The 27,613-nt window shown below is 43.8% G+C and overlaps 1 protein-coding gene across 1 annotated transcript in view; it reads left to right on the top strand.

Annotated features, from left to right (window-relative positions):
* Positions 1 to 851: 851 nt before the first annotated feature.
* The window catches only part of LOC124615820 (ufm1-specific protease 1), a 54,134-nt gene continuing 27,372 nt past the window's right edge, over positions 852 to 27,613 (top strand). The window contains exons 1-3 of the mRNA XM_047143960.1: positions 852 to 1,148; positions 1,821 to 2,000; positions 20,589 to 20,804. Of these exons, the coding sequence (XP_046999916.1) occupies positions 1,008 to 1,148; positions 1,821 to 2,000; positions 20,589 to 20,804 (537 nt within the window). The 5' untranslated portion in view covers positions 852 to 1,007. The remainder of the gene's footprint in view (positions 1,149 to 1,820; positions 2,001 to 20,588; positions 20,805 to 27,613) is intronic.

The following is a 27,613-nucleotide window of genomic DNA, read 5'->3' on the forward strand; positions in this document are numbered from 1 at the left end:
CAATATTTACTTTCGAAGATGTACACTTCAGTTTATATGTGTGGTTTTTTCATGTAATAAATAAAACTCAACAACTGTTCCATCAAGAGAAGTTGTGAAATCAGATTACAATTACACACATTCAGTTGCATTTTATAACGATAAAAAACCTGCTAACTCAAAATTCGTGTTGCTTGCAACTCAACTTTTATAGTTAAAATAAAATGTGGTTCACAAAGAAAAATTTATCTTCTGCTGTATATGGTCTGGAAAACGAAAGATGGATGGAACAGCATCATCTTTCAGCTTTCTGCGATTTACGTAATTTTCAAGGAAACAACTTTCTTCAAAATGATCGGAACATATAAAATGGTATTCTGCCGGACGGAAATCTTGCCTCCTGACAGCGTGTAACCATTTTTGTAACAGCTGTGGTTTTGAGAAAGGAAACCTGCAAATATATGCACAGACATTATGCTAATACCGTGTTACAAAAACATTTACTAAGCAAGTGCACTGACATACAAAACAACTTAAAATATCCACATACCTGTGAAATGTAATATTCGTTCCTTTCTCGAATTTATTTGTACAATTAATCGCTGCACAACTCTTCACCATTGTACTTCTTTTGATTGGAACGTACAGACAGTAGAATTACGAGTAACAAATACTGTATGTACGCCCCAACAAATATACAACGCTGAATCAGGGTCTTCATAAACAACAGTACTACGCAACACATCAGACTACCACCACTATAATGGCGTCCAGCCGAAGGCTCAAATTATCCCGCGACTGCAGCGCCATCAGTGAGTCTAGTTATTTTTTATAAGGTCTTTGCATCTAGTTGTATAGAGATCACTGATAAAGACACTCTTAGAACATCTTTGATATACGAAACATAGCAAGTAAACAAAGTACCACCGCTTACGATTTGATGTTCTGTGAACCCGAACATGAATCAATTTGAAGGACAGAATATAGTTAACGCCCATTAATGGACTTCAAGTGTCTTATCTAGGAAGATGCCTCCAAAAGACTATAGCGACCGTCTGCTTAGTGATGTACACGTGGGTTTGAAAAATGTTACAGATTGTGGGACCATCAATTATGTTAAAGGAACATACGACTATTACCATTACGGATGTGATGGATTTACAGATAAGGTACAATATTTATGCGTGGTGGCAGATAGTTCTTGTAATAGACAAACTAAACACACACACACACACAGCCCTGAAAACGGTTAGGTATGTGAAGTTCTGAACATTTTAAGAAAAAAAAAAATTAAGTATGGTTTACTAACGATAACTGGGTCCTGCGCTTTCGTAGTAATATGTATTCTGGAAACAACATAAGCTGTAAATAGTGGGTCGAGTGTGGTAATGACCACTCCCCCGCCCTTGAAAATATATGTACTGTATATTCTCCATGTAAAACATTAGAAGCCACTTCGTACCTAACTCTTGCTAAAACAGATATGCATCTGTAGTATATTAAGAAATTGTTACACCACCTTAAATGTTCAAAGCATTGTTCCTAGATGGTTTTTGTGATGGACTGCTTAAAATTGTTAAAGAATTTCATGTGCCATGAACCATGCAGTAGGCCTATGTGCTGAGACGCACTTTTGGTTGCAAAATACAGAGGCGAAATGTCATGTTTATGGTCTTAGTGACTAAGTAGCTGACCAATATTTATCGAAGAATGAATTACATTTGTTGACAGGTTCAATGGATGTTGAAAATCAATTCTCACTGTAAACTTTCAAACCATGCTGTAATTTATCTCTGCAAACTTACTGAGTGTTTATTATCTGTGTTTAATGGTTTTTGTAGGGTTGGGGCTGTGGATACAGAACTCTCCAGACATTATGCTCCTGGGTGAAGGAAAGTCTGAAGGGAAAGGGCTCACCACCACCAGTACCACATATTCGAGAAATACAGAGAGTCCTCGTTAGTATAGAGGACAAACCTACACATTTCATAGGATCGAGGGACTGGATTGGGTGCTTTGAAGTAAGTTGTTATTTGTGACTGTAGGTAAGAAGTTGATGTTACATGCATTTATATGAAGCCACAGGTGCAAAAGAAAACATTTTTATTTTTTTAAATTTTTTATTTATGTATTTATTTATTTTTAAACAAATCAGGGGTTTTCAACCTTTTTCACTGCCACTCTCATTTGTATCTCTGTTAGTAATAAAATTTTATACCCTACCACTGGTTCCACAGTAATGATGATTTAGGCAGTTAGGAAAGTGACTTTACTTTATAAACTGTAAAAAGCAGAGTCACAGAAAGTTAAAGCATGTAACAAAAGATACCTTCCAAATGCTGTACCAAAATTTTAAGAAAACCTAATGAAAAATTTATTAAAACCCACTACTGCTTACTGCCCACCAAGGAAACTGGAAGGCCAATAGTGGGCAGTAGAGACCAGATTGACTACCTATATTGCAAATTACACTTGTTGTGGTGTAGCCCAGGATCTAGATTAGATTGAGAGGCTTTAATCTGGTTGAGAATTGCTGAAGCCAATGTGTTTGTCCTGACACTAATCGGTTTTTGTTATACAGTGTCCATTCATAATTATATTTGTCTTCATTGGAGACATATTTTCAGATTGTGGTCTGATGTTTTCAAATATTTGGTATGTTTAGTTGCATTAATAACAGAAAGAACTAGAATCAAAATCCCCCACATTCCCGTGTATTTTGAGATACTTTTCATTATTTGATGTTGTTGTCAGCCTGATAGTTATATAATGTTGACTAATAGTTGCCATGTAGATTGCATCACTGATAAAAGCAGTAGATTTCTTCATTGCATTGTGCAGTTATGTTCACTGCCTTACAAAATAAAAACACCTAGCTATCTATTTTCTTTGTGCACCTAAAATATGGCTTTAAATTGTATTTACATGTGTTATGAAGCTTGCACAAGTTCAGGAATGGTAGGAGTCTTGCCATGCCCCACATTAGGACTGCCAAGAGAGAGGAGAGGTAAAATGAAGGCAATGCCGATTCCTTGCCACAGTGCCCTTGTGTTGTGCTAATACGAAAGCAGTCATGACACATGCAGAAATATTGCAGCTCTTGGATATGAATGAGTTTATTCCATCTAGTGCCAGTTTTCTCCGCTACTGGCAGCACCACTGAAATTCACCAATTTGATGTGACCAAACAGTGTGTTACTATTCTACATCTAAATCTACACTCTACAAACCGCTGTGAAGTGCATGGTAGCTGGTATATCATGTTGTACCAGTTATTTAAAGCTGTTTCCTGTTACATTAATATATGGAGCGTGGAAAGAATGGTTGCTTAAATGCCTCAGTGCATGCTGTAATTGGTCTAATCTTGTCTTAGCGATTGCTTCAGGTGAATAATTAGGGGGTTGTAATATATTCCAAGAGTCATCACTTAAAGTTGGTGCCAGAAAGTTTCTAAGTAGCCCTTCATGGAATGGTTTGTGTCAGTCTTCCAAGTGCCTGGGTCCAGTTTCTTCAGCATCCTTTTGACACTCTCCTATGGCTGAAACGTCACCATTCATGCTCTTTCATGGCATCTTTTCACTATCCCCTGTTACTCCTGTTTGGTACAGGTTCCTCACTTCATCAATATCCTAGAATGCAGTCTTCTTTGTAGACAATGCATTTGTGTAGTATTCTACCAGTGAATCACTGTCTGCCATCTGCTTTACATACTACTGTCGATGTGATTGTTCCATTTCATATCACTATATAAATTGTTATGTCCAGGTTACTGGAATGAGTTGACTGATTCCAACTGTGTAAGGGTTTGTTAGTTATTGGGAGCGCCAATGTTGGGCGGGTCATGGAGCCCCTCAGTAAAATAGCGGCTAGGATGGGGAAGAAGTCCAATGTTCACTCGGTGTGCTTGACAGGGAGCCTCGTCTGGGATGTGGAAGAGGCTCTCCTGGTGGCTATCGAGCCTGCGGGGTGCAGCCAGCTGCAGATTGTTGCACATGTTGGCACCAACAATGTCCTTGGGTCCTTTCGCCGGCTGGCTAAATTGGTGAAGGCGGCCTCCATCTCTCGAGGAGTGGAAGCCAAGCTGACGATCTGCAGCATCGTACCCAGGGTGGACCGGGGTCCTCTGGTTTGGAGTTGAGTGGAGAACCTAAACCAGAGGCTATATCGACTCTGTGACGAAAATGGTTGTAGATTCCTCGACCTACGCTACGGGGTGGAAGGTTGTAGGACACCCCTCAATAGATCAGGAGTGCACTACATACAGGAAGCTGCTACATGGGTAGCACAGTACTTGTGGCATGCACATAGGGCTTTTTTAGATTAGGTTCCTCTCCACGGGAAACAAACCGTTGGCCTGAAAAATTACCAGTTCATGACACTGATGTGGGTGTGCCAACTGTAAAAATTGTTAATTCACCTAAACAGGTCATTCCAAAGGATTTGAATATGCTAAACCTCATGGCTACGAAGTCTTTCGCGATATTTCCTGAGTAAAAATTTCTCGGTGTACATGCCGCACCAAAGAAACAGCATAGAGTTTTGATGTTTGGTAAATCAAATAAAAGTGTCATTAATGAATATCTTCATAGTCAGCTCCAAGCATTCACTGCGGAACACAAAGATATTAAGTATCTTTGGTCGGAATTTGAAGGTATTGTCCACCACGTGCTAGAGAAGTATGTGCCTAGCAAAAATATAGGGGAGGGAAAGGATCCATTTTGGTACAACAAACATATTAGGAAGTTGCTGAGAAAGCAGAAAATTTTGCAGTCCTTTTAAACGCAGTCACTGCCCTGCTGTCAAACAGAAATTATGCAGAATGAAAGCAGCTGTCAAAAGGTCAGTGACAGATTCTTTTAACGAATTTGAAAGCAATATTTTATCTTTAGATTCTAAAAATAACCCCAAAAAATTTTGGTCGTACATAAAATCTATGAACGCAAAAAATAATTCAATACCTTCTCGTGCTGACAGTACAGGTAATGTAACGGATGATGATAAAAAGAAGGCCGTAATTCTAAACCTAGTTTTCAAAAACTTGTTTACGGTAGAAGACTGCAGCACCGTTCCCCCTTTCAATTATCGAACAAACACAAGGATGGCTGTCATAGTGTTTAGTGTATCTGGGATTGCAAAACAGTTAAGATCCTTAGATGCCAGGAAGGCATGTGGTCCAGACAGTATCCCCGTAAGATTATATGTTGACTATGCTACAAATATAGCACCATTCTTATCCATCATCTATCAGAGATCTTTGGAACAGTGGAAAATTCCACGGGACTAGAAGAAGGCACAGGTCATAGCAATCAATAAAAAGGGTAGAAAATTGGATGCACATAATTACCGGCCAATTTCACTGACATCAATTTGTTGTAGAATCATGGAACATATTTTGTGTTAAGACATAATGATCTTTCTAGACTCTGAGAAGCTCATCTGCAGAAACCAGCATGGTTTTAGGAAACAGCGGTCATGCGAGACACAGCTGGCCCCCTTTGTGCATGATATCCAACAGGCTCTAGATACTGGCTCCCAGGTTGATGCCATATTTCTCGACTTCCGAAAGGCGTTCAACTCAGTTCTGCACTGTTCCTCGCTCCAAAAAGTGCGCACTTACGGTCTATCCGATGACGTATGTGGTTGGATAGAAAGTTTTTTGACAGACAGAGAGCAGTATGTCATTCTGAATGGGGTGACTTCAACAGAAACAACATAATTTCAAGTGTGCCCCAGGGCAGTATAATAGGTCCACTGCTTTTTACGATTTACAGAAACGATCTGGTTGATGGTGTTGACAGCTGCATTAGACTGTTTGCCGATTAGACTGTTTGCCGATGATGCTGTAGTCTACAGGGATGGAGTATCACACGAAAGTTGTGAACAAATCAATGAGGATTTGCAGAAAATGAATGTGTGGTGTAATGACTGGCAGTCATCTCTCAATATTAATAAGTGTAACCTACTGCGTATAACAAGACGAAAATCCCCATTAATGTATTAGTACCAAATAAATGCCCGGTCTTTGGGAGCAGTAACATCCGTCAAGTATCTGGGTGTGACTATTCGAAATGACCTCAAATGGAATGATCAGATTATACAAGTAATGGGCAAGGCGAACTCTAGATTGTGGTTTATTGGTAAAATCCTGAAGCGATGCAGTTCTTCAACAAAGGAAATTGCTTACAATATGTTAGTTTGTCCAGTATTAGAGTACTGTTCCTCTGTATGGGACCCTTACTAGTTGGGTCTGATTCAAGAGGTTGAGAAGGTCCAAAGAACAGCGGCAAGATTCGTGACTGGTACATTTAGCCATCACGAGAGTGTTACAAACCTGATAGAAAGTTTGAAGTGGGACACACTTGCAGATAGGCGATGTGCTAAGTGGAAGGGGCTGCTAACTAAATTCTGAAATCCGATCTTCGCCGAGGATGTAGAGCGTATATTATTACCACCAACTTTCAAATAGTGCAATGATCACCATTCAAAGATAAGGGAATTAGAGCTTGTACTGAGGCGTTCAGACAATTGTTTTTCCCCTCGCGCAATCTGCAAGTGGAACAGTGGGGGGGATATGACTTTGGCGCAAATTCTGCCCTCCGCCACACACCGCTTGGTGGCTGGTGGAGTATATATGTAGATGTAGACTCAGTGATAATATAATCATAGAATACTACTTTTTTTTAATGAAATGTACAACTGTATGCTTATGAACATTTAAAGCAAGTTGCCATTCTTTGCATTTCTTTTAAATCTTATTGATACCTGACTGCAGTTTCTTTTGACAGTACTTCATTATAGATAACTATATCCTTTGCGAAAAGCTTAAGATTACTGTGTCTGCAGAATCATTAATATACACCACGGATAGCAAGGGGCCACACACACTTCCCTGAGGCACACCTGAAGTTGGTTCTACACTGTTGATGGCTCTCCATCAGAGATAACTTGCTGTGTTCTCCCTACCAAAAAATCCTCAAAGCGGTCACAAATTTGATTTGATATCTCATACAGTCATGCTTAGTTTTACACCTTTCATGCATTAGTCTATGTTTCTGTAGAATTTTTTTATAGTAACTGTACACCTTCTAGGGTTCCTCCCATCACACTTGATATGTATGTGTGCAATGCTTGAGCTGCAGTTCCTCTACATGTTTATTTGCTGAGCTAAAAATTTAAAGTTCGTTGGCGAGATGTGACACTACTGCTTCTTTATGTAGTTTACTGAATAAATAAATCTTTCTGTATGTTTTGTATGTCATTTGTTCTTTGATAATCATTGTCTCTGCAGCTGCCTCATGTTCACTGATGATGATTTTGATGTGAATGTCATGAAAGCTAGGTCAGACATACTTGTTGCCATTGGATGTAATACATTTCCATTGTGAGTGGGGTTCCGATCTATCCGTTATAGCTAGTTTTCAGAGAAGACATGTACTAATATATCAGAGGATGTCTTGTCACAGTTACCACTAACATAACTGTAATTACAACAATAGATTGTTGAATGATTAAAAGTCTCGTATTAGATAAACTGAACTCCACAATGTCCACAGACAAACATAACGTCAGTGCCCATGAAAGACAGTTTTGGATTCAAGTCTCAGCCTAGCAAACAGTGTTACTTTGCCAAGACGTTTTATGGAGGAAGGAAACAAAGAAAAGCTCACGCAACACATGTTGTGTCTAGACAAGACAGCCTAGACACAATGAGAGGAAGCCGAAAGGCACGCGCTAAGTTAAAGCAGGATGGCATGAGGTCTGAAACAGGATACGTAATGAATGCTATAAGGAAAAGTACGTAGCTTCTGTAATACTTAACTTTAATCCATCCTTGGTACATCGCTATTGACGATATAAGTGAGACTCCATAGATACATGCAATGTTACTAATGGCGCCTTGCTAGGTCGTAGCCATTGACTTAGCTGAAGACTATTCTAACTATTGGCTCGGCTAATGAGCAATGCTTCATCCATGTAGTCGCTAGCAAAGTCGTCCGTACAACTGGGGCGAGTGCTAGTCCGTATCTCGAGACCTGCCTTGTGGTGGTGCTCGGTCTGCGATCACACAGTGGCGACACGCGGGTCCAACATGTACTAATGGACCGCGGCCGATTTTTAAACTACCACCTAGCAAGTGTGGTGTCTGGCGGTGACACCACATTCCTCCCCCGCAAATCGGCAAACGGTCGTGTTATAAGGCTTCCGCCCGCCGTGGGGAGGACCCCATGTTGACGTATGCGATGAGGTGGGGAGCCTAACAACAGGCGAGGCTGTGCCGCCCGCACCCGGCCATTCGGTCCGAGGGGATCTAGGAAACGCCTGAAAACCTAGTCCAGGGTGCACGTCAACGTGCGGTGTATGCGCCCGTAAAGAGACAGGAGGGGCCGAAGGGTCGACCTCCATCATTGCGTCGGGGTATCCGACGCGCGATGACGTCATGTGGTCCGGAGCGGGCAAGAGTTCCATGGCGGAGGACAGCTGGTCACGGGAAGCGATCGGCGGCGCGTGACCCAGGGAGGCGCTTGGCGGCTGCAGCGAAGCGTCCACTGCGGGCGGCGCCGGCTGGAGGACAGGCGGCAGCGGTGGCGGCGGCGGCGCGTCGCCATGGGGCAATATGGAAGGCATCGTCGGTAACACCTGGGGATGAGGCGAGCCAGGAGATAGGTCCCCAGGGCGCTGACCGGACGGCACCGTCGCTGAAAGTAGACGGGGAGCGGCAGAACCCGTGTGACGACAGAGGCGCAGCTGATTGAGATGCCGACGCACCTCACCAGAGGCCCCCAAAACCAAATACATCGCGCGGCCGAGGCAGCGAAGAATGCGCCCTGCGAGCCAACGCCGTGAACCTCGATAGTTGCGATAGAATACAACGTCGCCTGGAGCAAAAGCAGAAGTCTGCCGCTGCTCAGGAACCTGATGCGGCCGGTGCAGCAAAGACATCAAGGTTCGATGAGGACGACCGTGGAGCAACTCAGCCGGCGAGCGACCATCTCGGGGCTGAGAGCGATACGATGACAAAAAGAGCAACAACGCGTCCTCCCGAGAATGCGACTCTCTCAACTTCAACATCTGTGACTTGAAAGTACAGACCAATCGTTTAGCGGCGCCGTTTGACTGAGGCGAAAACGGCGCGGATGTCAGGTGTTGAATACCATTGGCCTGGCAGAATGACTGAAAGTCTGCGGACACGAATTGTGGGCCATTGTCGGAAACAATAGACTGTGGAAGACCTTCAATGCAAAAGATAGCAGACAATGCTTGGATGGTGGCAGAAGACGTCGTGGAAGACATCTGGACAACAAAAGGAAAATTACTGAAGGAATCCACCACAACCAACCATCGAGCATTCCAGAACGGATCAGCAAAATCTATGTGTAAGCGTTGCCAAGGGGAAGTGGCTTTCGGCCATGCAAAGAATTTCCGCGGCGGTGCGGATTGATGTTCGGCACACGCCATGCAAGAAGAACACATATTCCTAATCGCAGCATCGATTCCGAACCAAGTACAGTGCTGACGAGCAAGTTGTTTCGTTCGCACTATACCCCAATGTCCTTGGTGAAGAAGCCGTAAAACAGAGGACTGTAACGAACGTGGGACCACGACTCTGGACTGATCATTATCAGAACGCAACAACAAAACACCACGTCGAACAAAAAGTCTCTCCCTGTGAGCAAAAAATCGGCAAACCCACGGATCCTCGATCCAAGACTTTGACTAAGGCCATTGCGTAGCAACAAAACGCAAAACGGTAGCAAGGACCGGGTCAGCAGCTGTGGCTGTAGCTATACGACGAAAATCAATCGGAAACGATTCAACCACTTCATCGGTTTCCGAATCAATGAACATGCAAGCAAGTTCGGAAGAATCGAATGCTCTATCCTCAGCAACAGGCAAACGGGACAACGCATTGGCGTTTCCGTGCTTAGCAGTGGACCGATACAAGATATCGTAGCGGTACTGCGAGAGGAAAATAGACCAGCGAATGAATTTCTGCGCTGTACGCGGAGGTACAGGCTTGTGCGGATGAAAAAGCGACGTCAAAGGTTTGTGGCCTGTGATGACGGTAAAGTCACGACCGTACAAGAAATCATGGAACTTAGTAACACCAAACACGAGAGCCAAAGCTTCTTTCTCTATCTGCGAGTAATTTCTTTGCGCAGGCGAGAGCAATTTGGACGCAAAGGCAATAGGGCGATCATGTGATCCCTCTTCGTGCGCAAGCACAGCACCGATCCCGAAATCCGATGCATCTACCATCAACAAAAGGGGTTTCTGGGGATCGAATGGCATAAGGCAAGTATTAGAAAGCAACGCCAATTTCAACTGGCGAAAGGCACGTTTGCATTCCGTCGTCCAGACGAACGGAACACCTGTACGGCGTAAGCGATGAAGCGGAGCTGAAATGGAAGAGGCATTGCGCACATTCACTCACACCTTGTGATTCTAAATCGTGTAATGTTCTTGCGACCTCATCACGCAATGCATGAGGAACAGTGCGCGCTCTGAAAAATTTCGGTTGCGCGTTGACTTGCAGTTCCAAATGTGCTTCATAGTTCTGAGCGCAACCTAAGCCCGGTGCAAAAATGTCTGCAAATTCTTCACATAGCCGAGAAACACTGGCGGAAGGCAGAGTCTCGTTCACTGATAGTACCTGATTGACTATAGACAAGTTAAACAATTGAAATAAATCGAAACCAAATAAGTTCACTGCAGAAGAAGAACGAAGAACGTAAAATGACACAAGTTTTGTTTGTCCCTTGTATGTTGCAAGAAGAGTGCACTGTCCTAACACAGGGATATTCTGACCTGAATAACTATTTAACTGAACATTTGCGGCACGCAACGGAGGTTTGCCCAGTTGTTTGTACGTGTCATGATTGAGCAATGAAACTGCAGCTCCGGTATCGAGCTGGAATGGGATGACCTTGCCATTAAAGTCCAAATCTACAAAAAGTTTATTGTCCTGCTGACGACAAGAGCGACTGTCTCGTGCAATTTGAACTGATACAGGTACAGCATCACTTGCTAATTGACGCGATTTCCGGCGACGTCGACGCACACTTTGTGTGGGACGAACACAGTCACTGGTAGAGAAAGTGGCACTGGACGAAGCGGAAGTAACTACATGAATGTCCATGGACGAAGGTTCACGAGCCTGAGTTCTGGCGAAGCCATGACACAAGTAAATGTAAGCAATTAGAAAGAACAAGACCCTTTCCGTTGACTCATCGCCAAAAATGTTGTGTCTAGACAAGACAGCCTAGACACAATGAGAGGAAGCCGAAAGGCACGCGCTAAGTTAAAGCAGGATGGCGTGAGGTCTGAAACAGGATACGTAATGAATGCTATAAAGAAAAGTACGTAGCTTCTGTAATACTTAACTTTAATCCATCCTTGGTACATCGCTATTGACGATATAAGTGAGACTCCATAGATACATGCAATGTTACTAATGGCGCCTTGCTAGGTCGTAGCCGTTGACTTAGCTGAAGGCTATTCTAACTATTGGCTCGGCTAATGAGCAATGCTTCGTCCGTGTAGTCGCTAGCAAAGTCGTCCGTACAACTGGGGCGAGTGCTAGTCCGTATCTCGAGACCTGCCTTGTGGTGGCGCTCGGTCTGCGATCACACAGTGGCGACACGCCGGTCCAACATGTACTAATGGACCGCGGCCGATTTAAAACTACCACCTAGCAAGTGTGGTGTCTGGCGGTGACACCACAACATACACAAAGAGGGAGATCTGAACATACAGACCTACATTCATCACAAAATCTCAAAGGCTGTCAATTAAACACATATCTTTCAGAAACACTAACACACAAAGAAGCCAAGACTTGCACAAAATAAAAACAAATAACAAACTGTTATAGAATATGCAAACCAAACAACACAATTTGTGAATACAATAAAATTAAATACATATTCTAAAGACACCTCATGACAGAATAAAAACTATTCTATAACCACTTTCTCACTAATTTGTCTCATGTGGACAGACCCAAACAGGACGATGATAGGTTAACAGAACAACATTGTGGATGACAGCTCACATACTCTCCAAACTGACCCAAATAAATTGTCTTCCTAACAATGCCACATAAATCTTTTGCTGGTACAGATTGCAGAACTTTTTGCCATTTTCATAGTTTCCCCACATATGACATATTTAACATAATTGTCCAAGGCATCAAACTACCCCCTGCGGGTCCGGGGTAAGAATAGGCCCAAGGTATTCCTGCCTGTCGTAAGAGGCGACTAAAAGGAGTTTCAACCGTTTTGGCCTTCCATGTGATGGTCCCCCTTGGGGTTTGACCTCCATTTTTCAAAATTCTACAGAAGTACGAGCCTTTTGGGGAAGGACGCCTTACGTGGTGTACCACTGGTCCTCAGTGCACTAAGACCTTGGCACTCAGCATTGTACTGGCGTTGTAACCATACCCACTATTCCTCAAATTGGGCCTAAACGCCTGATGGGTTGTACAAGTTACGCCCATAGTGCGTCCCCATCTGCACCTACGATCATGATGGACTTTCCATGGCACCAGAAATCCAGCACGGTAGCCAGCCCGTTGTGGTGGGGTCGTCATGTACCCTCTAGGTTGTAGCCCTCTGACAACATAGGGATCGTACTGCCGATACCTGAGCTGCACCCTCCCCACGTCGGCCAAGGAGTAGATGCCCGTCTCCTTGGGGCATCAGGACTCCCGGCAACGGTCATCCTGCCAGGTGGCCCTTGCTGAGGCTGGGTGGCGCCCGTGGGGAGAGCCCCTGGTCGGAGTGGGTGGTATTGGGGCGGACGTTTCGCAGATGGAACGTCAACACGTATCAGGTCGCTCTGCGGCCGAGTCTTTCAAAAGGAAAGGTACTGTCTCTGGTTCTGGTTCTCCTGCCCTTTCCCCCTTGGCCACTCCCTGGGAGGAGGGACAGGCCCGCCGGCTTGGGGCCAAGTACTTCCCCCGCTATTTGGTCTGTTCTCGAACCGATGGGGGACATTCGCCACCTCCAAGCCCATGTTCTTTGTTCAGCACCTTGAGGACATCTTCGGGGAAATCGAGGCTCTCAGTAAGATGCGTTCGGGGTCCGTTCTTATAAAGACCACCTCCGCCACACAGTTGGTGGCGCTCCAGGCATGCGACCACCTAGGGGACATCCCAGTGTCCATTGTCCCGCATCTGGCACTAAATAGGACGCAGGGGGTTATTTTTCATCGGGACCTCCTGCTGCAATCTGATGAGGAGCTCAGCGCCAACCTGGAGCGCCGAGGCGTGCATTTCGTCCGGCGAGTCCAGCGCGGCCCCAAAGACCGTCGCATCGACACCGGGGCCTTTATCCTCACTTTCGAGGGGGATGTTCTCCCGGAGAAGGTAAAGGTGATGTGCTACCGGTGCGACGTGCGACCTTACGTCCCGCCTCCTATGCGCTGTTTTCGGTGTTTGCGCTTTGGGCACATGTCGTCACGGTGTGAGGCTGAGCCCCTTTGTGGTGATTGTGGACGTCCTCTTCGTGAGGAACATACATGCACCCCACCACCTCGGTGCGTTAATTGTCCTGGCATCCACTCGCCTAGATCCTCAGACTGCCCCGCATATCAGAAGGAGAAGAAGATACAAGAACTCAAAACTTTGGATCGGCTCTCTTATTCTGAGGCCAGGAAGAAGTATGACTGCCTCCATCCCGTACCGTTGACCATTTCGTTTGCCTCAGTTGTGTCCACTCCTTCCGCGGTATCCTCACCCCTATCCTGTCCCCCCTCCGCCTCCTCCCCCCATCCGGGGTCTCTGCTTCCGCCTCCCAAATCCCTCCCTTCCAAATCCTCCTCCCCCGTGACCCCCGCCCCCTCTGCCCCAGGGGCCACCCTTCCTCCTCCTCCTCCCCCCCCCCCCACCTCCCCGCCGCCTGAGAAGCGATCCTCTTCTCAGGCGTCCATCGGGGAAACATTCCGGGCCCCAGCTTCCGAGGTCCGGCGTTCCAAAACGGACCCCGCGCGTGAGGACCTTCTTCGGGTCCAGCCCACCATCCCTGTGCCTCCTCGGACTTCCAAGAAGGCCTCCAAGAAGAAGTCTCTATCCCCCTCTCCACCCCGGCTCGTTTCGTCTGACGCTCCATCCGTGAGTCGCTGCTCCCGGCCGTCCTCAGTTTCGCCGGGACGCTCTGCTGCCAGGCGCTCAGCTGGCCTCTCGTCGGCAAATGATGCTGCCCCTCCTACACAACCAGGGACAGCGGCCGCAGCTGGCGACGATTCGATGGAACAGGATCCGCCTCCCGCCGGTTGTAGCGTTGTTCCCTCGAAACTTGGCCCTCCGCGGCCGTCGAGGTGACCAGCTCTTCCCCCGTCTCGTTCCCCCTCTTTTTTGACTAGCGATGGCCTTGTTACATTGGAACATAAGAGGTATTCGATCTAATCGGGAGGAATTACAACTGCTCCTCCGCCTGCACTGTCCGCTCATCCAGGAAACCAAGTTGCGCCCGACTGACCGTATTGCCTTTACCCACTATACCTCGGAGCGGTATGACCTCACCCCTGTGGACGGTATCCCCGCTCGTGGTGGGGTCATGTTGCTCGTTCGGGATGATGTCTATTACCATCCCATCCCATTGACCACCCCACTCCAAGCAATAGCTGTCCGTATTACTCTTTCTGCTTTTACTTTTTCAGTTTGTACCATCTACACTCCATCGTCATCCGCTGTTAGTCGGGCTGACATGATGCACCTGATTGTTCAGCTTCCCCCGCCGTTTTTATTGTTTGGCGACTTCAACGCCCATCATCCCCTTTGGGGCTCTCCTGCATCCTGTCAAAGAGGCTCACTCTTGGCGGATGTCTTCAACCATCTCAATCTTGTCTGCCTCAATACTGGCGCCCCGACTTTCCTCTCGGACTCTACTCATACCTACTTCCACTTGGACCTCTCGATCTGTTCTACCACTCTTGCCCGTCGGTTCGAGTGGTATGTCCTTTCTGACACCTATTCGAGTGACCACTTCCCCTGTGTCGTTCGTCTCCTGCACCACACCCCATCCCCACGTCCTTCGAGCTGGAACATACCGAAAGCTGACTGGGGACTTTACTCCTCCCTGGTGACCTTTCCGGACCATAATTTTCTCAGTTGTGACAGTCATGTCGAATACCTCACGGCTGTTATCATCAATGCTGCCGAACGTTCCATTCCTCGTACTACCTCTTCTTCACGTTGCGTTTCGGTCCCCTGGTGGAAAGAGGCTTGTAGAGACGCTATCCGTGCTCGACGACGTGCTTTACGCACCTTTCGCCGCCATCCTACGTTGGCGAATTGTATTGGATACAAACGACTCCGAGCGCAATGCCGTAGAGTCATCGAAGACAGCAAAAAAGCTTGTTGGGCCTCTTTCACCAGCTCCTTTAACAGTTTTACTCCCTCTTCTGTCGTATGGGGTGGCCTGCGCCGGCTGTCGGGCATTAAGGCCCACTCCTCGGTACCTGGCCTGACCTCAGGTAATGAGGTCCTTGTTGATCCTGTGGCTGTCTCCAACGCCTTCGGCCGGTTTTTCGCGGAGGTTTCAAGCTCCGCCCATTACCACCCTGCCTTCCTTCCCAGGAAAGAGGCAGAAGAGGCTCGGCGACCTTCCTTCCACTCGCTGAATCTGGAAACTTATAATGCCCCCTTTACTATGCAGGAACTCGAACGTGCGCTTGCACTGTCCCGGTCCTCTGCTCCGGGGCCAGATGCCATTCATGTTCAGATGCTGGCACACCTTTCTCCGGCGGGCAAAAGCTTCCTTCTTCGTACCTACAATCGCGTCTGGACCGAAGGTCAGGTCCCCATGCGTTGGCGTGACGCCGTCGTTGTTCCTATACCCAAACCCGGGAAGGATAGACACCTTCCTTCTAGTTACCGCCCCATTTCTCTTACAAGCTGTGTCTGTAAGGTGATGGAGCGCATGGTTCATGCTCGGTTAGTTTGGATTCTTGAATCTCGACAACTACTTACCAATGTCCAATGCGGCTTTCGTCGCCGCCGCTCCGCTGTTGACCACCTTGTGACCTTGTCGACATTCATCATGAACAACTTTTTGCGAAGGCGCCAAACGGTAGCCATGTTCTTCGATTTGGAGAAGGCTTATGATACCTGTTGGAGAGGAGGTATCCTCCGCACTATGCACAGGTGGGGCCTACGCGGTCGCCTGCCCCTTTTTATTGATTCCTTTTTAACGGATCGAAAGTTTAGGGTACGTGTGGGTTCCGTATTGTCCGACGTCTTACTCCAGGAGAACGGAGTGTCTCAGGGCTCCGTCTTGAGCGTAGCCCTTTTTGCCATCGCGATCAATCCAATTATGGATTGCATTCCACCTAATGTCTCAGGCTCTCTTTTTGTCGATGACTTCGCGATCTACTGCAGTGCCCAGAGAACATGCCTCCTGGAGCGCTGCCTTCAGTGTTGTCTAGACAGCCTATACTCATTGAGCGTGGCAAATGGCTTCCGGTTCTCTGAAGAGAAGACGGTTTGTATCAACTTTTGGCGATATAAAGCGTTCCTTCCGCCATCCTTACATCTCGGTCCCGTTGTTCTCCCATTCGTGGAAACAACTAAGTTTCTAGGGCTCACGTTGGACAGGAAACTGTGTTGGTCTCCGCATCTCTCTTATTTGGCGGCCCGTTGTACACGTTCCCTTAATGTCCTCAGAGTTCTTAGTGGTTCATCTTGGGGAGCGGATCGCACTGTCCTGCTTCGCTTGTATCGGTCCATTGTCCGATCGAAGCTGGATTATGGGAGCTTTGTCTACTCGTCCGCTCGGCCATCCCTCTTACGCCGTCTCAACTCCATCCACCATCGGGGGTTACGTCTTGCGACCGGAGCCTTCTACACTAGTCCTGTCGAGAGTCTTTATGCTGAAGCTGCCGAATTACCATTGACCTACCGGCGCGGCGTACTGCTGTGTTGGTATGCCTGCCGGCTGTTGTCTATGCCCGAACACCCCTCTTACCAGTCCTTCTTCGCCGATTCTCTCGACCGTCAGTACGGGTTGTATGTGTCTGCCCTGCTGCCCCCCGGAGTCCGCTTCCGTCGCCTGCTTCGACAATTGGATTTTGCCCTCCCTACCACCTTCAGAGAGGGTGAGAGCCCGACACCACCTTGGCTCCAGGCTCCGGTTCATATTTATCTCGACTTCAGCTCACTCCCGAAGGAGGGTACTCCGGCTGCAGTGTATTGCTCACGGTTTGTCGAACTTTGTGCTCGACTTGCCGGTCACACCTTTATTTACACTGATGGCTCCAAAACTGTCGATGGTGTCGGCTGTGCCTTTGTCGTTGGGGCCGCCACCTTTAAATACCGGCTCCTCGACCAATGTTCCAGCTTTACGGCCGAGCTTTTTGCTCTCCATCAGGCCGTTCAGTATACCCGCCGCCACCGCCATTCATCGTATGTACTCTGCTCTGACTCACTCAGTGCTCTTCAGAGCCTTGGAGCTCCCTATCTGGTCCATCCCTTGGATCAACGGATACAGCAGTCCCTCCATTCTTTCGCTGATAATGGTTCTCCTGTCAGATTTCTGTGGGTTCCCGGACATGTAGGAGTGCCTGGGAATGAGGCTGCGGATGCTGCAGCCAAGGCTGCAGTCCTCCTGCCTCGGCCAGCCTCCCATTGTGTCCCGTCATCTGACGTTTGTGGGGATGTTTGTAAGAGGCTTGTGTCGTCGTGGTGGGATGCTTGGTCATCCCTCCAAGGAAACAAGCTCTGGGCAGTAAAACCGCTCCCAACTGCTTGGACAACCTCCTCCCGACCATCTCGGCGAGAGGAGGTCCTTCTGACCAGGTTACGGATTGGGCATTGCCGGTTTAGCCACCGCTACCTGCTCTCCGGTGACCCAGCCCCGCAGTGCCCTTGTGGTCAGGCATCAACAGTGCGCCATGTTTTATTGTCGTGTCCCCACTTTAGTCAATCTCGTGTTGTCCTGTCCCTGCCATCTACTTTACCGGATATTTTAGCTGATGACGCTCGAGCAGCTGCTCGTGTTCTGCGTTTTATAACTTTGACTGGCTTGTCCGAAGACATCTAACTTTTTTATTTATTTTATCTGCATCTTTGTCAAGCCTTTCTGGTGTCCCCCCCTTCCCTTGAGTTTTACTAGAGTCCATGTGCTCTAATAACTGTGACTGGGCGCTAATGACCTCAGTAGTTGAGCATCCTTAAACCCCACAAAAAAAAAAAAAAAAAAAAAAAAAAAAAAAAAAAAAAAAAAAAAAGAAGAAGAAGAAGAGAGAAGAGGCATCAAACTTTGGCAGAAATGACAAGGTGCACAACATTTCTCACAATCTCTCATTCAACATCCAGCTCTATTTCATTTTGTAGTAGAATCCATGGCAGTTACACACCAGACACACACAATAACTCCTAGATACAATTTGTAAATAGCATACCAAACAGTTTTTCAGACACAAAATTTACCACAATAGAATGTCACATAAAACTATGCCCTCTACTCACATGCCAACTCTCAAATGTACCACCATATAGGACGTCACACATCACATCATCATAAATCATGAGTCCAAGCCATGCCTCATAACAAACACTTTTATTGATCCAAACAGTGCATCACTGCCACAGAGTGACTTCAGATGAGAATAAACTAATAAAGCAATTTCAGATTTTGAGTCCTAATAAAGGATTTTCAAATTTTGGGTCTTTCTTTAAGAAGCTTTGTGTTGTTTGAATAATGTAACGTTGTTACCTGTCTTACTGTGACATTCGCCTGCTTTATTTCTTCATTGATAGTACTTGGTGTCGACATGTTGTGTTGTTGTACTGGCTTAAAAATGGGGGGAAGTTCAACACTGACTACTGTAATTGATGTAGGTGACAGTTGCACAGTTAATTTTCACAGTTATTTACTTTCACAGTATTACACAGTTATATGGCTAGTTCACTATGGGTTAACTTTTGATAAGCCTCATTAATAGTTTGCAGGCAAACGTCAGCATACTGCTACAAAAGTTTGCTGTTGAATATCTATGAGCAGTAAATACCTAACCACAGAGTATGTCTTATATCTGAAACAGATTGAACAGATACTGTCATTGTTTTAACAGATGGCCTATTTGTGTTGCACTTATTTCATGGTTAAGTTGATGCATTGTTGTTGATCTAACCAATATAGATTTCTCGTCTGAAAATTTACCGTGGAATGACTGTCTCGGGATCAAAAATCGGGCCTTTATATATCCTCACAATAATAGGTACTGATCCTATACATTGTTCGGTGTTTAAGTTACAGAAATTACAATTAAAACATAAGTTATTCAATTAACTGAATATACTGAAAAATTCCTCCTTTTCAACAGTACCTTCTACCACAAAGGTTAGGCTGAATTACTTGTTTAAATATAGTTTTGCAAACAATGCTTTTGATGAACCTGGTAATTATTTTGGGGTTAATTAAGGGCTGGCTTTGCTAATATGTCTTCGATTAGAGCCAAATAAATACTTCAAGGATCCTTGTACTACTACTCCCAAATGTTTATAATTAGTACAGAATTTATGTTTGTTTATAAGTCAACAATAAAATCTAAGTCACAAAACAATTACTGATTTTACTCTACAACAAAAGAAATTAACTAGAAATAGTCAAAATAAATTAGGAAATCAGTGACATTCACAAAACTAAGCACATAATTGGATCTGGTGCTATATTCTTTTAAGACTGAGGGCCAACCATTCCTTTTGATGACAATGCAGGTTATACTCATGTATGTTAATAGTAATTAGTCAAAAACGAAAATGAGGAGGCAGATGGCAAAACAAGAGAGGAAGTAAAGAGATCCCAACTTACTTCGTCACAATATGTGGTTTCCGGATCTTTTGACTTAAGTCATGACATCAGATCACTGTAATGACAAACGTTTGTTCCAACACAGTGAAACATTTTGTGTAGGCAAGAGATTTAAAACTTGAATATGTCAATTTTTTATGCTCACATGTTAAAAGCCATGCTCTTTCTTTACAAATATGAAGTTACTTTCTTTTCATTATTTAATTTTAATAAATGATAAGTGTTAGAAGCTGGAATATTTTGAAGATTTATATAAAATAAGTAACCCTCATTCAATCTAACTTCTCTGGTGTGGCAGTCTGTCCATATTAATCTTCTTTGTGTGTAATGTTTTCTTCCGTTAAAGATCAAACACCAACTCAGATGAAGCAGTGGTTAAAGCACTAAACTTGCATTTGGAAGAATGGGACTGAAATCCCTATCTGGCCATTCAGAGTTAGGTCCTGTGGTCTCCCTAAATGGCTAATTTCCTACCCCATCCTTGTATAATCCAAGCTTGTATTCCATCTATAACCTCGTTTTTGATGGAATTGTATTCTTACTTCCTCCCCATTAAGGACGAAAATTAATAAGTGTAATTTAACAAAGTGCAAACCAGTGTATGTCAGCGGAAGTGTGAAACCCTACAAATAGAACTTCTGTGCCCTGACGTTCTGGATTTTCCATTACTTTAATAAAATTGTGATTATATTACATTGTACCAGTGGTTAAGATCTCTATTTTTACATGTTTGCTATGTATGCGAATCTGTTTATAATTTCATGTGATTGTTAAGGATTTTGAATGATATTCATACAGGCCTGCCTTGTCCTAGATGTACTCTACAGTGTATCCTGCAAAGTGATGCACATCCCAAGTGGTCAACAACTGTGCAAGCATATTCCTGAGCTAGTGGAACACTTCTCTCAACTAGGGTCACCAGTGATGATGGGTGGTGACAAAGATTGCTCCGCAAAGTGTATTGTTGGAGTACACACAGATGTTGAAAGAAATGAAGCGTCACTTCTAGTAGTGGTAAGATGAGTTTATTTTATAACAGTGAATGATTTCAAAACAGGTTTCTTGATATAACTTCACATTCACAGTCCTGACAATGTTCTTTGCTGTCATTAGGCTAAAGTTATTATAATTTAGAAACTTTGGCAATGGAGATAGGTGTTTGTTAGTGTGTCTGCTAGATATTAAACTGCTTTTAACAGTGGAAGGATAGAGGGGCAGTAGAAGTGGTTATACCATATATTAAAGTGTTTCAGACACAAGCTGAGCAAATACATCATTGACTTATTGTTGTTACACATTATATCAACTTTTAATCTTCATTTGTTCATCTGCCTATATGCTGTAACCATCTGCATTTCAGTTTTCACTGTTTCTGTGATATTTCTTACTTAACCATTTACTTGTCATTGTCTCTTTTCTTATTAAGCTGCATGTGTGATGCACAGGAAATGTGTGTGGAATGTGTGTTTCCACAACATTTTTGCACTTTGTTTTGTCTTACGTTCAGCCGACATTTGTTCGATGATTTTTCTGACATTTTGCCAACATGAGTGGCTGGCATTGTCAAAGTTTCACGCTCCATTTGACAATGCAAGCCATTTGTGCTGGCGAAACATCAGAAAAATCATCAAACAAACATTGGCCAAAGAACCTGTAGTCTTACAATATGTTAGTCTTCTGCAACAGATCCCATGAAGAGTGGTCTCTAAGATGTGGAAAGAAGCCAGTGATGTAAATTTAATTTAAGTGCAGTACAGTGAAATGAAATGACTTGACATGACAAAACACGGTAGTATTACAATTGTTATTGTAGTTATAAAATAACCTAAAATGTTGAACTTAAGTTATTGTCAATGTACACTTCAGTGGAGTAGCAGAAGTTGCTGAACAGCACATTCTTTAATCTTGTCTTAAAACATCATCACATTATTTACCTGACATTTAATGTGCTCTGACAGTGTGTTTAATAGATGAGTACCTATGTGTATTATATTTATATCTCTAGTATGTTCTAGAATTCTAATTTGGGAATGATAAAAGATATATATCCTTCCTGGTGGTATTTGTGTATGTGTGTAGCAACATCAGAAAGGATAACAAAATTTTATGTGTTGACCATAAAGAGTATAGTAGGAACAATAATGTTTAAATGTGTAGGTGACTTGTTACGATACAGGATATGAAATTTAGTAGAGATAGCTGTCACCTCTGACAGCAATACTGTCTCTGTCACAGCTTGCCATAGTCACCTGAGTTTGCTTGACAGATATGGGTGCATCTTTTATGGTGCTTTAACTGCCGTCTTAGTCGCTAGCAACTGAGGCATGGCAGTGTCTTGGCAACCCATGACTGAGATGTTTTCAGTGGGTGAGAGATATGGAGAATATGCTGGCCAGGACAATAGTCAAACTCGCTCTGTATCAAGTTAGATTGGGACAGTACAGGTAACATGTGGTCTTGTACATATTAGCATGTTGGTAGTGGAGGAGCAGTACCCCAGAACAATAAACAGCAGCCTAAGTAGGCCACAATCGTGCTGTAGTCATAGTTGGCATGTGCTGATGAACATTGTTCCTTCTTGTATGAGGTACAAATTGCTCTTTTCACAAGCAACTGACATTCAGTTCAATTTCTGAGTGAGAATCTTTCATCTACATCTACATACATATGCCACAAACCACTATACCGCATGTAGTGGACAGTACCTTGTATCATTACTAATCATTTCCTTACCAGTTCCACTCTCAAATGGAGTGAGGGAAAAAACGAATGTCTGTATGCCTCTGTTGTTGTTGTTGTTGTTGTTGTAGTGGTGGTCTTCAGTCCCGAGACTGGTTTGATGCAGGTCTCCATGCTACTCTATCCTGTGCAAGCTTCTTCATCTCCCAGTACTTACTGCAACCGACATCCTTCTGAATCTGCTTAGTGTATTCATCTCTTGGTCTCCCTCTACAACTTTTACCCTCCAAGCTGCCCTCCAATGCTAAATTTGTGATCCCTTGATGCCTCAGAACATATACTACCAACCGGTCCCTTCTTCTTGTCAAGTTGTGCCACAAACTTCTCTTCTCCCCAATTGTATTCAATACCTCTTCATTAGTTATGTGACCTACCCAACTAATCTTCTGCATTCTTCTGTAGCACCACATTTTGAAAGCTTCTATTCTCTTCTTGTCCAAACTATTTATCGTCTATGTTTCACTTCCATACATGGCTACACGCCATACAAATACTTTCAGAAATGACTTCCTGACACTTAAATCTATACTCGATGTTAACAAATTTCTCTTCTTCAGAAACGCTTTCCTTACCATCGCCAGTCTACATTTTGTATCCTTTCTACTTTGATCATCATCAGCTATTTTGCTCCCCAAATAGCAAAACTCCTTTACTACTTTAAGTGTCTCTTTTCCTAATCTAATTCCCTCAGCATCACCCAACTTAATTCGACTACATTCCATTATCGTTGTTTTCCTTTTGTTGATGTTCATCTTATATCCTCCTTTCAAGACACTGTCCATTCCGTTCAACAGCTCTTCCAAGTCCTTTGCTGTCTCTGACAGAATTAGAATGTCATTTACTGCTTGCTCAATATACAGATTGAATAACATCGGGGGAGAGTGTACAACCCTGTGTCTCTCCCTTCCCAACCACTGCTTCCCTTTCATGTCCCTTGACTCTTATAACTGCCATCTGGTTTCTGTACAATTTGTAAATAGCCTTTCGCTCCCTGTATTTTACCCCGCCACCTTCAGAATTTGAAAGAGAGTATTCCAGTCAACATTGTCAAAAGCTTTCTCTAAGTTTACAAATGCTAGAAATGCAAGTTTGCCGTTCCTTAATCTTTCTTTTAAGATAAGTCGTAAGGTCAGTATTGCCTCACGTGCTCCAACATTTCTACGGAATCCAAACTGATCTTCCCCGAGGTCGGCTTTACCCGTTTCTCCATTCGTCTGTAAGGAATTCACGTTAGTATTTTGCAGCTGTGACTTATTAAACTGATAGTTCGGTAATTTTCACATCTGTCAGCACCTGCTTTCTTTGGGCTTGGAATTATTATATTCTTCTTGAAGTCTGAGGGTATTTCGCCTGTCTCATACATCTTGCTCACCAGATGGTAGAGTTTTGTCAGGACTGGCTCTCCCAAGGCCGTCAGTAGTTCTAATGGAATGTTGTCTACTCCTGGGGCCTTGTTTCGACTTAGGTTTTTCAGTGCTCTTCAAACTCTTCACGCAGTATCATATCTCCCATTTCATCTTCATCTACATCCTCTTCCATTTCCATAATATTGTCCTCAAGTACTTCGCCCTTTTATAGACCCTCTATATACTCCTTCCACCTTTCTGCTTTCCCTTCTTTGCTTAGAACTGGGTTTCCGTCTGAGCTCTTGATATTCATAAAAGTGCTTCTCTTTTCTCCAAAGGTCTCTTTAATTTTCCTGTAGGCAGTATCTATCTTACCTCTAGTGAGCTAAGCCTCTATATCCTTACGTTTGTCCTCTAGCCATCCCTGCTTAGCCATTTTGCACTTCCTGTCAATCTCATTTTTGAGACGTTTGTGTTCCTTTTTGCCTGCTTCATTTACTACATTTTTATATTTTCTCTTTTCATCAGTTAAATTCACTATATCTTCTGTTACCCAAGGGTTTCTACCAGTCCTTGTCTTTTTACCTACTTGATTGTCTGCTGCCTTCACTATTTCATCCCTCATAGCTACCCATTCTTCTTCTACTGTATTTCTTTCCCCCATTCCTGTCAATTGTTCCTTTATGCTCTCGCTGAAACTCTGTGCAACCTCTGGTTTAGTCAGTTTATCCAGGTCCCATCTCCTTAAATTCCCATCTTTTTGCAGTTTCTTCAGTCTGTACAGACCCTAATTTCCCTTACCCCATCTTCATGGTCCTCCATGAAACGTGTTTTGGCAGTAATAAAATCATTCTGCAGTCAGCTTCAAATGCCTATACCCTGAATTTTCTCAATAGTGTTTCATGCAAAGAATGTCATTTTCCCTTTGGGGAATCTCATCTGAGTTCATGTAGCATGTTCTTAACTTTCAGTTGTTGATTAACCTACTGGTAACAAGTCTAGCAACATGTCCCTGAATTATGTGTCAGTGTCTTCCTTCATTCTGAGCAGGTCGTGATCCCAAACACTTGAGCAGTATTGATCCCAAACACTTGAGCATTAGTGATCTCAAACACTCAAGCAGTACTCAGGAATGCGGTCACACAATTGTTCTATACATGGTCTCCTTGCGGATGAGCTACAGTTCACTATAACTCTCCCAATAAACCAAAGTCAAATATATGCTTTCCCTACTATTGTCCTTATGTGCTTGTTCCATTTTATATTTATTTGCAATGTTACGTTGAGATATTTAATTCATGTCATTACATTAAGTGGCATGTCACTAATACCGTATTAGAACGTCAGAATTTGTTTTCCTACTCATCTGTATTAACTAATGCTTTTCTACATATAGACAAGCTGCCATTCACCAATAGACTTTCTAAGTCGTCCTGTGTCATTTTACACTCACTCAACAATAATACTATACTATACTACAGCATCATCAGCAAACAGTTGCAGGTTGTTGCTCACTGTATCTAGCAGATCATGTATTTACATAGAGAATAAGAGCAGTCCTATCACACTTCCCAGGGAGACTCCTGATGATACCCTTGTCTCAGATGAATATTTGCTGTCAGGGACAGCATGCTAGGTCCTAATACTTAAGAAGTCTGCGAGCCACTTGCATATCTGGGAACCTGTTTTTGTATGCTTGAGCATTTGTTTAAGTATGCAGTGGGGCTTACAGAAATCTACAAGGTGTATATGACCCGGGACAACCGGGAAAAATCTGGGAATTTTTCATCCGGGAGAAAAACGGGAAAAACCTGGGATATTTTTAGAATTCCAGGAATTTTTCATTGTTTAATTTTTCAGTTAAATTTTTGTAATTTTGACTGGTAAGAACCGATACTCTAACAAAGGATATTACTGTATCCCGCTACTGCAGAATAATACTTCAACAATAAAACATAAACAAGAGAAAAAAACGAAAATAACTTAAATTGCAAAGAAAATGCGCCATATACAACAACGACACACACTGCTCGTGCAAGTGTCTGCCAATTGAAAATGTGTCAAAGGCTTTAGGAAGACTATGCAGTGCTTCATAACAACAAATTGCCTCCATTGAGCGAGACGTCGCCACTGTTTACAGTTGATTTGTTTTAGCAGTTATGCGCGGGCTTATGCCCATGCGCAGTTGAGTCACGTTTGAGTAGTAGATTCTCCCACTTCTGGCAACAGGAATGTGGCTGTTGGCTGTGCAAGCAGTCGCAGCAAGCAGCTAGATGCTAGCGGGAAAAGGGGGCGCCAAATTCATATTCTTGAGGGAAAAAAAACTTGTTTCACAAAGCACCTAGCATCCACCGCACGTTTGCCTATCGATTATTCATATGATTTTGAAATGGTTCCCTGTTGGTTTTTGAACATTTTTGAACACATTTTAAGTTGATTTCTGAATGAATCATGAGTTGACTTTTGAATGCATGCATAGTGTACATGATGTATCTATCAGGAGAATCCTTGTTGCATTTAGAAATAAACTTTCCGCAGACAAAAGGGGATGGGGCTATACGAGCTTAGGGAGTAAAGCCGAACGGATGAATGCCAATTGCTGCCTGATTATGTGGTTGATTGGGTTTGCGAATGATCAGCATTGTTATAATTACTAGCGAAATCCATAGCTTCAGACCACCAGAGTGGAAATAAACAAGTGACAGAAATAACAGGTGAGAAAGATTACATATTATCTTCTCGGTGTATCCAAGAAAACGAAATTTGACCGAAAATGTTTGGCCAGATCGCTACACTAGTAAGGACCAGTAGTACAGTCCCTGGCTAGCAGCCCCGTAAGTTCTATTCTGGAAGTAACGCGGAAAACGTGTTGTTCGAACACGTAATAACGCCTAACCGGAAAATAATCGCGGGACAAATAAACCTGTGATTCTGGCAGGCTTAGTGAAGTTAATCAGCGAACTAATTTTGACAGTGGCAGCAGTAGCTACAGAATTGGTGATGACAAGATTGTTTGTTAGAACGAGGAAGAAGAAGAAGAAGAAACGGGGACATCACACAAATTATGGAAGAATAAGACGATCCCAAATTTATATAAAAATTTCATAATACTACTTTTCGATCTCATGCTAGAGAAGATGGCGCGTATGAATGAAATGTGAAACTATTTCCTAACATAAAGCCTTTTGCTTGCAGTAGGCCTAATAGGCATTTGATATTGGTACTTATTGGATTATATTCTGTTGTGTTATAAAAATGGCCATTTGTGCCAAAACAGTCTCGTTTATTTGGTGTGTTACAAAATTGCTGCCTTATTAGAATGGCCTATTTTGTTAAAACTAACAGACAGTGACAAAATAGACGTAATCAGATCGAGAAACCACACCAGTCTTGGGTATTATTTGTATTAACAGCTTTTTCAGTATTAGATAACGACATTTCGATTTTTCATGTAGCAAAACGTTTGACGAACTTTGATGAGGTAATAGATTCTTTCGTAGAAAGGAAAGAACACCATGTAAAGCTGTAGCAAGATTAGAAAGGAAAAAAATGCTAGGAGCTAACGTTTGAAGAAATGTGTAATTTCTTGCTTATCTCTTGTCAGTATTGGCTTTATGTATCCTATATTTAATTTTATGTCACACAAAACAGCAAGTTATTAACTAATAGGCAATAAAGAGTTCAGATTTTCTGAAGAGTTCTTGTTCTCTCACTTATGAAGAGGCGTGGCACTGCACT

Source organism: Schistocerca americana, chromosome 5 (genome assembly GCF_021461395.2).
Source record: "Schistocerca americana isolate TAMUIC-IGC-003095 chromosome 5, iqSchAmer2.1, whole genome shotgun sequence".
Classification (NCBI taxonomy): Eukaryota; Metazoa; Arthropoda; class Insecta; order Orthoptera; family Acrididae; genus Schistocerca; species Schistocerca americana.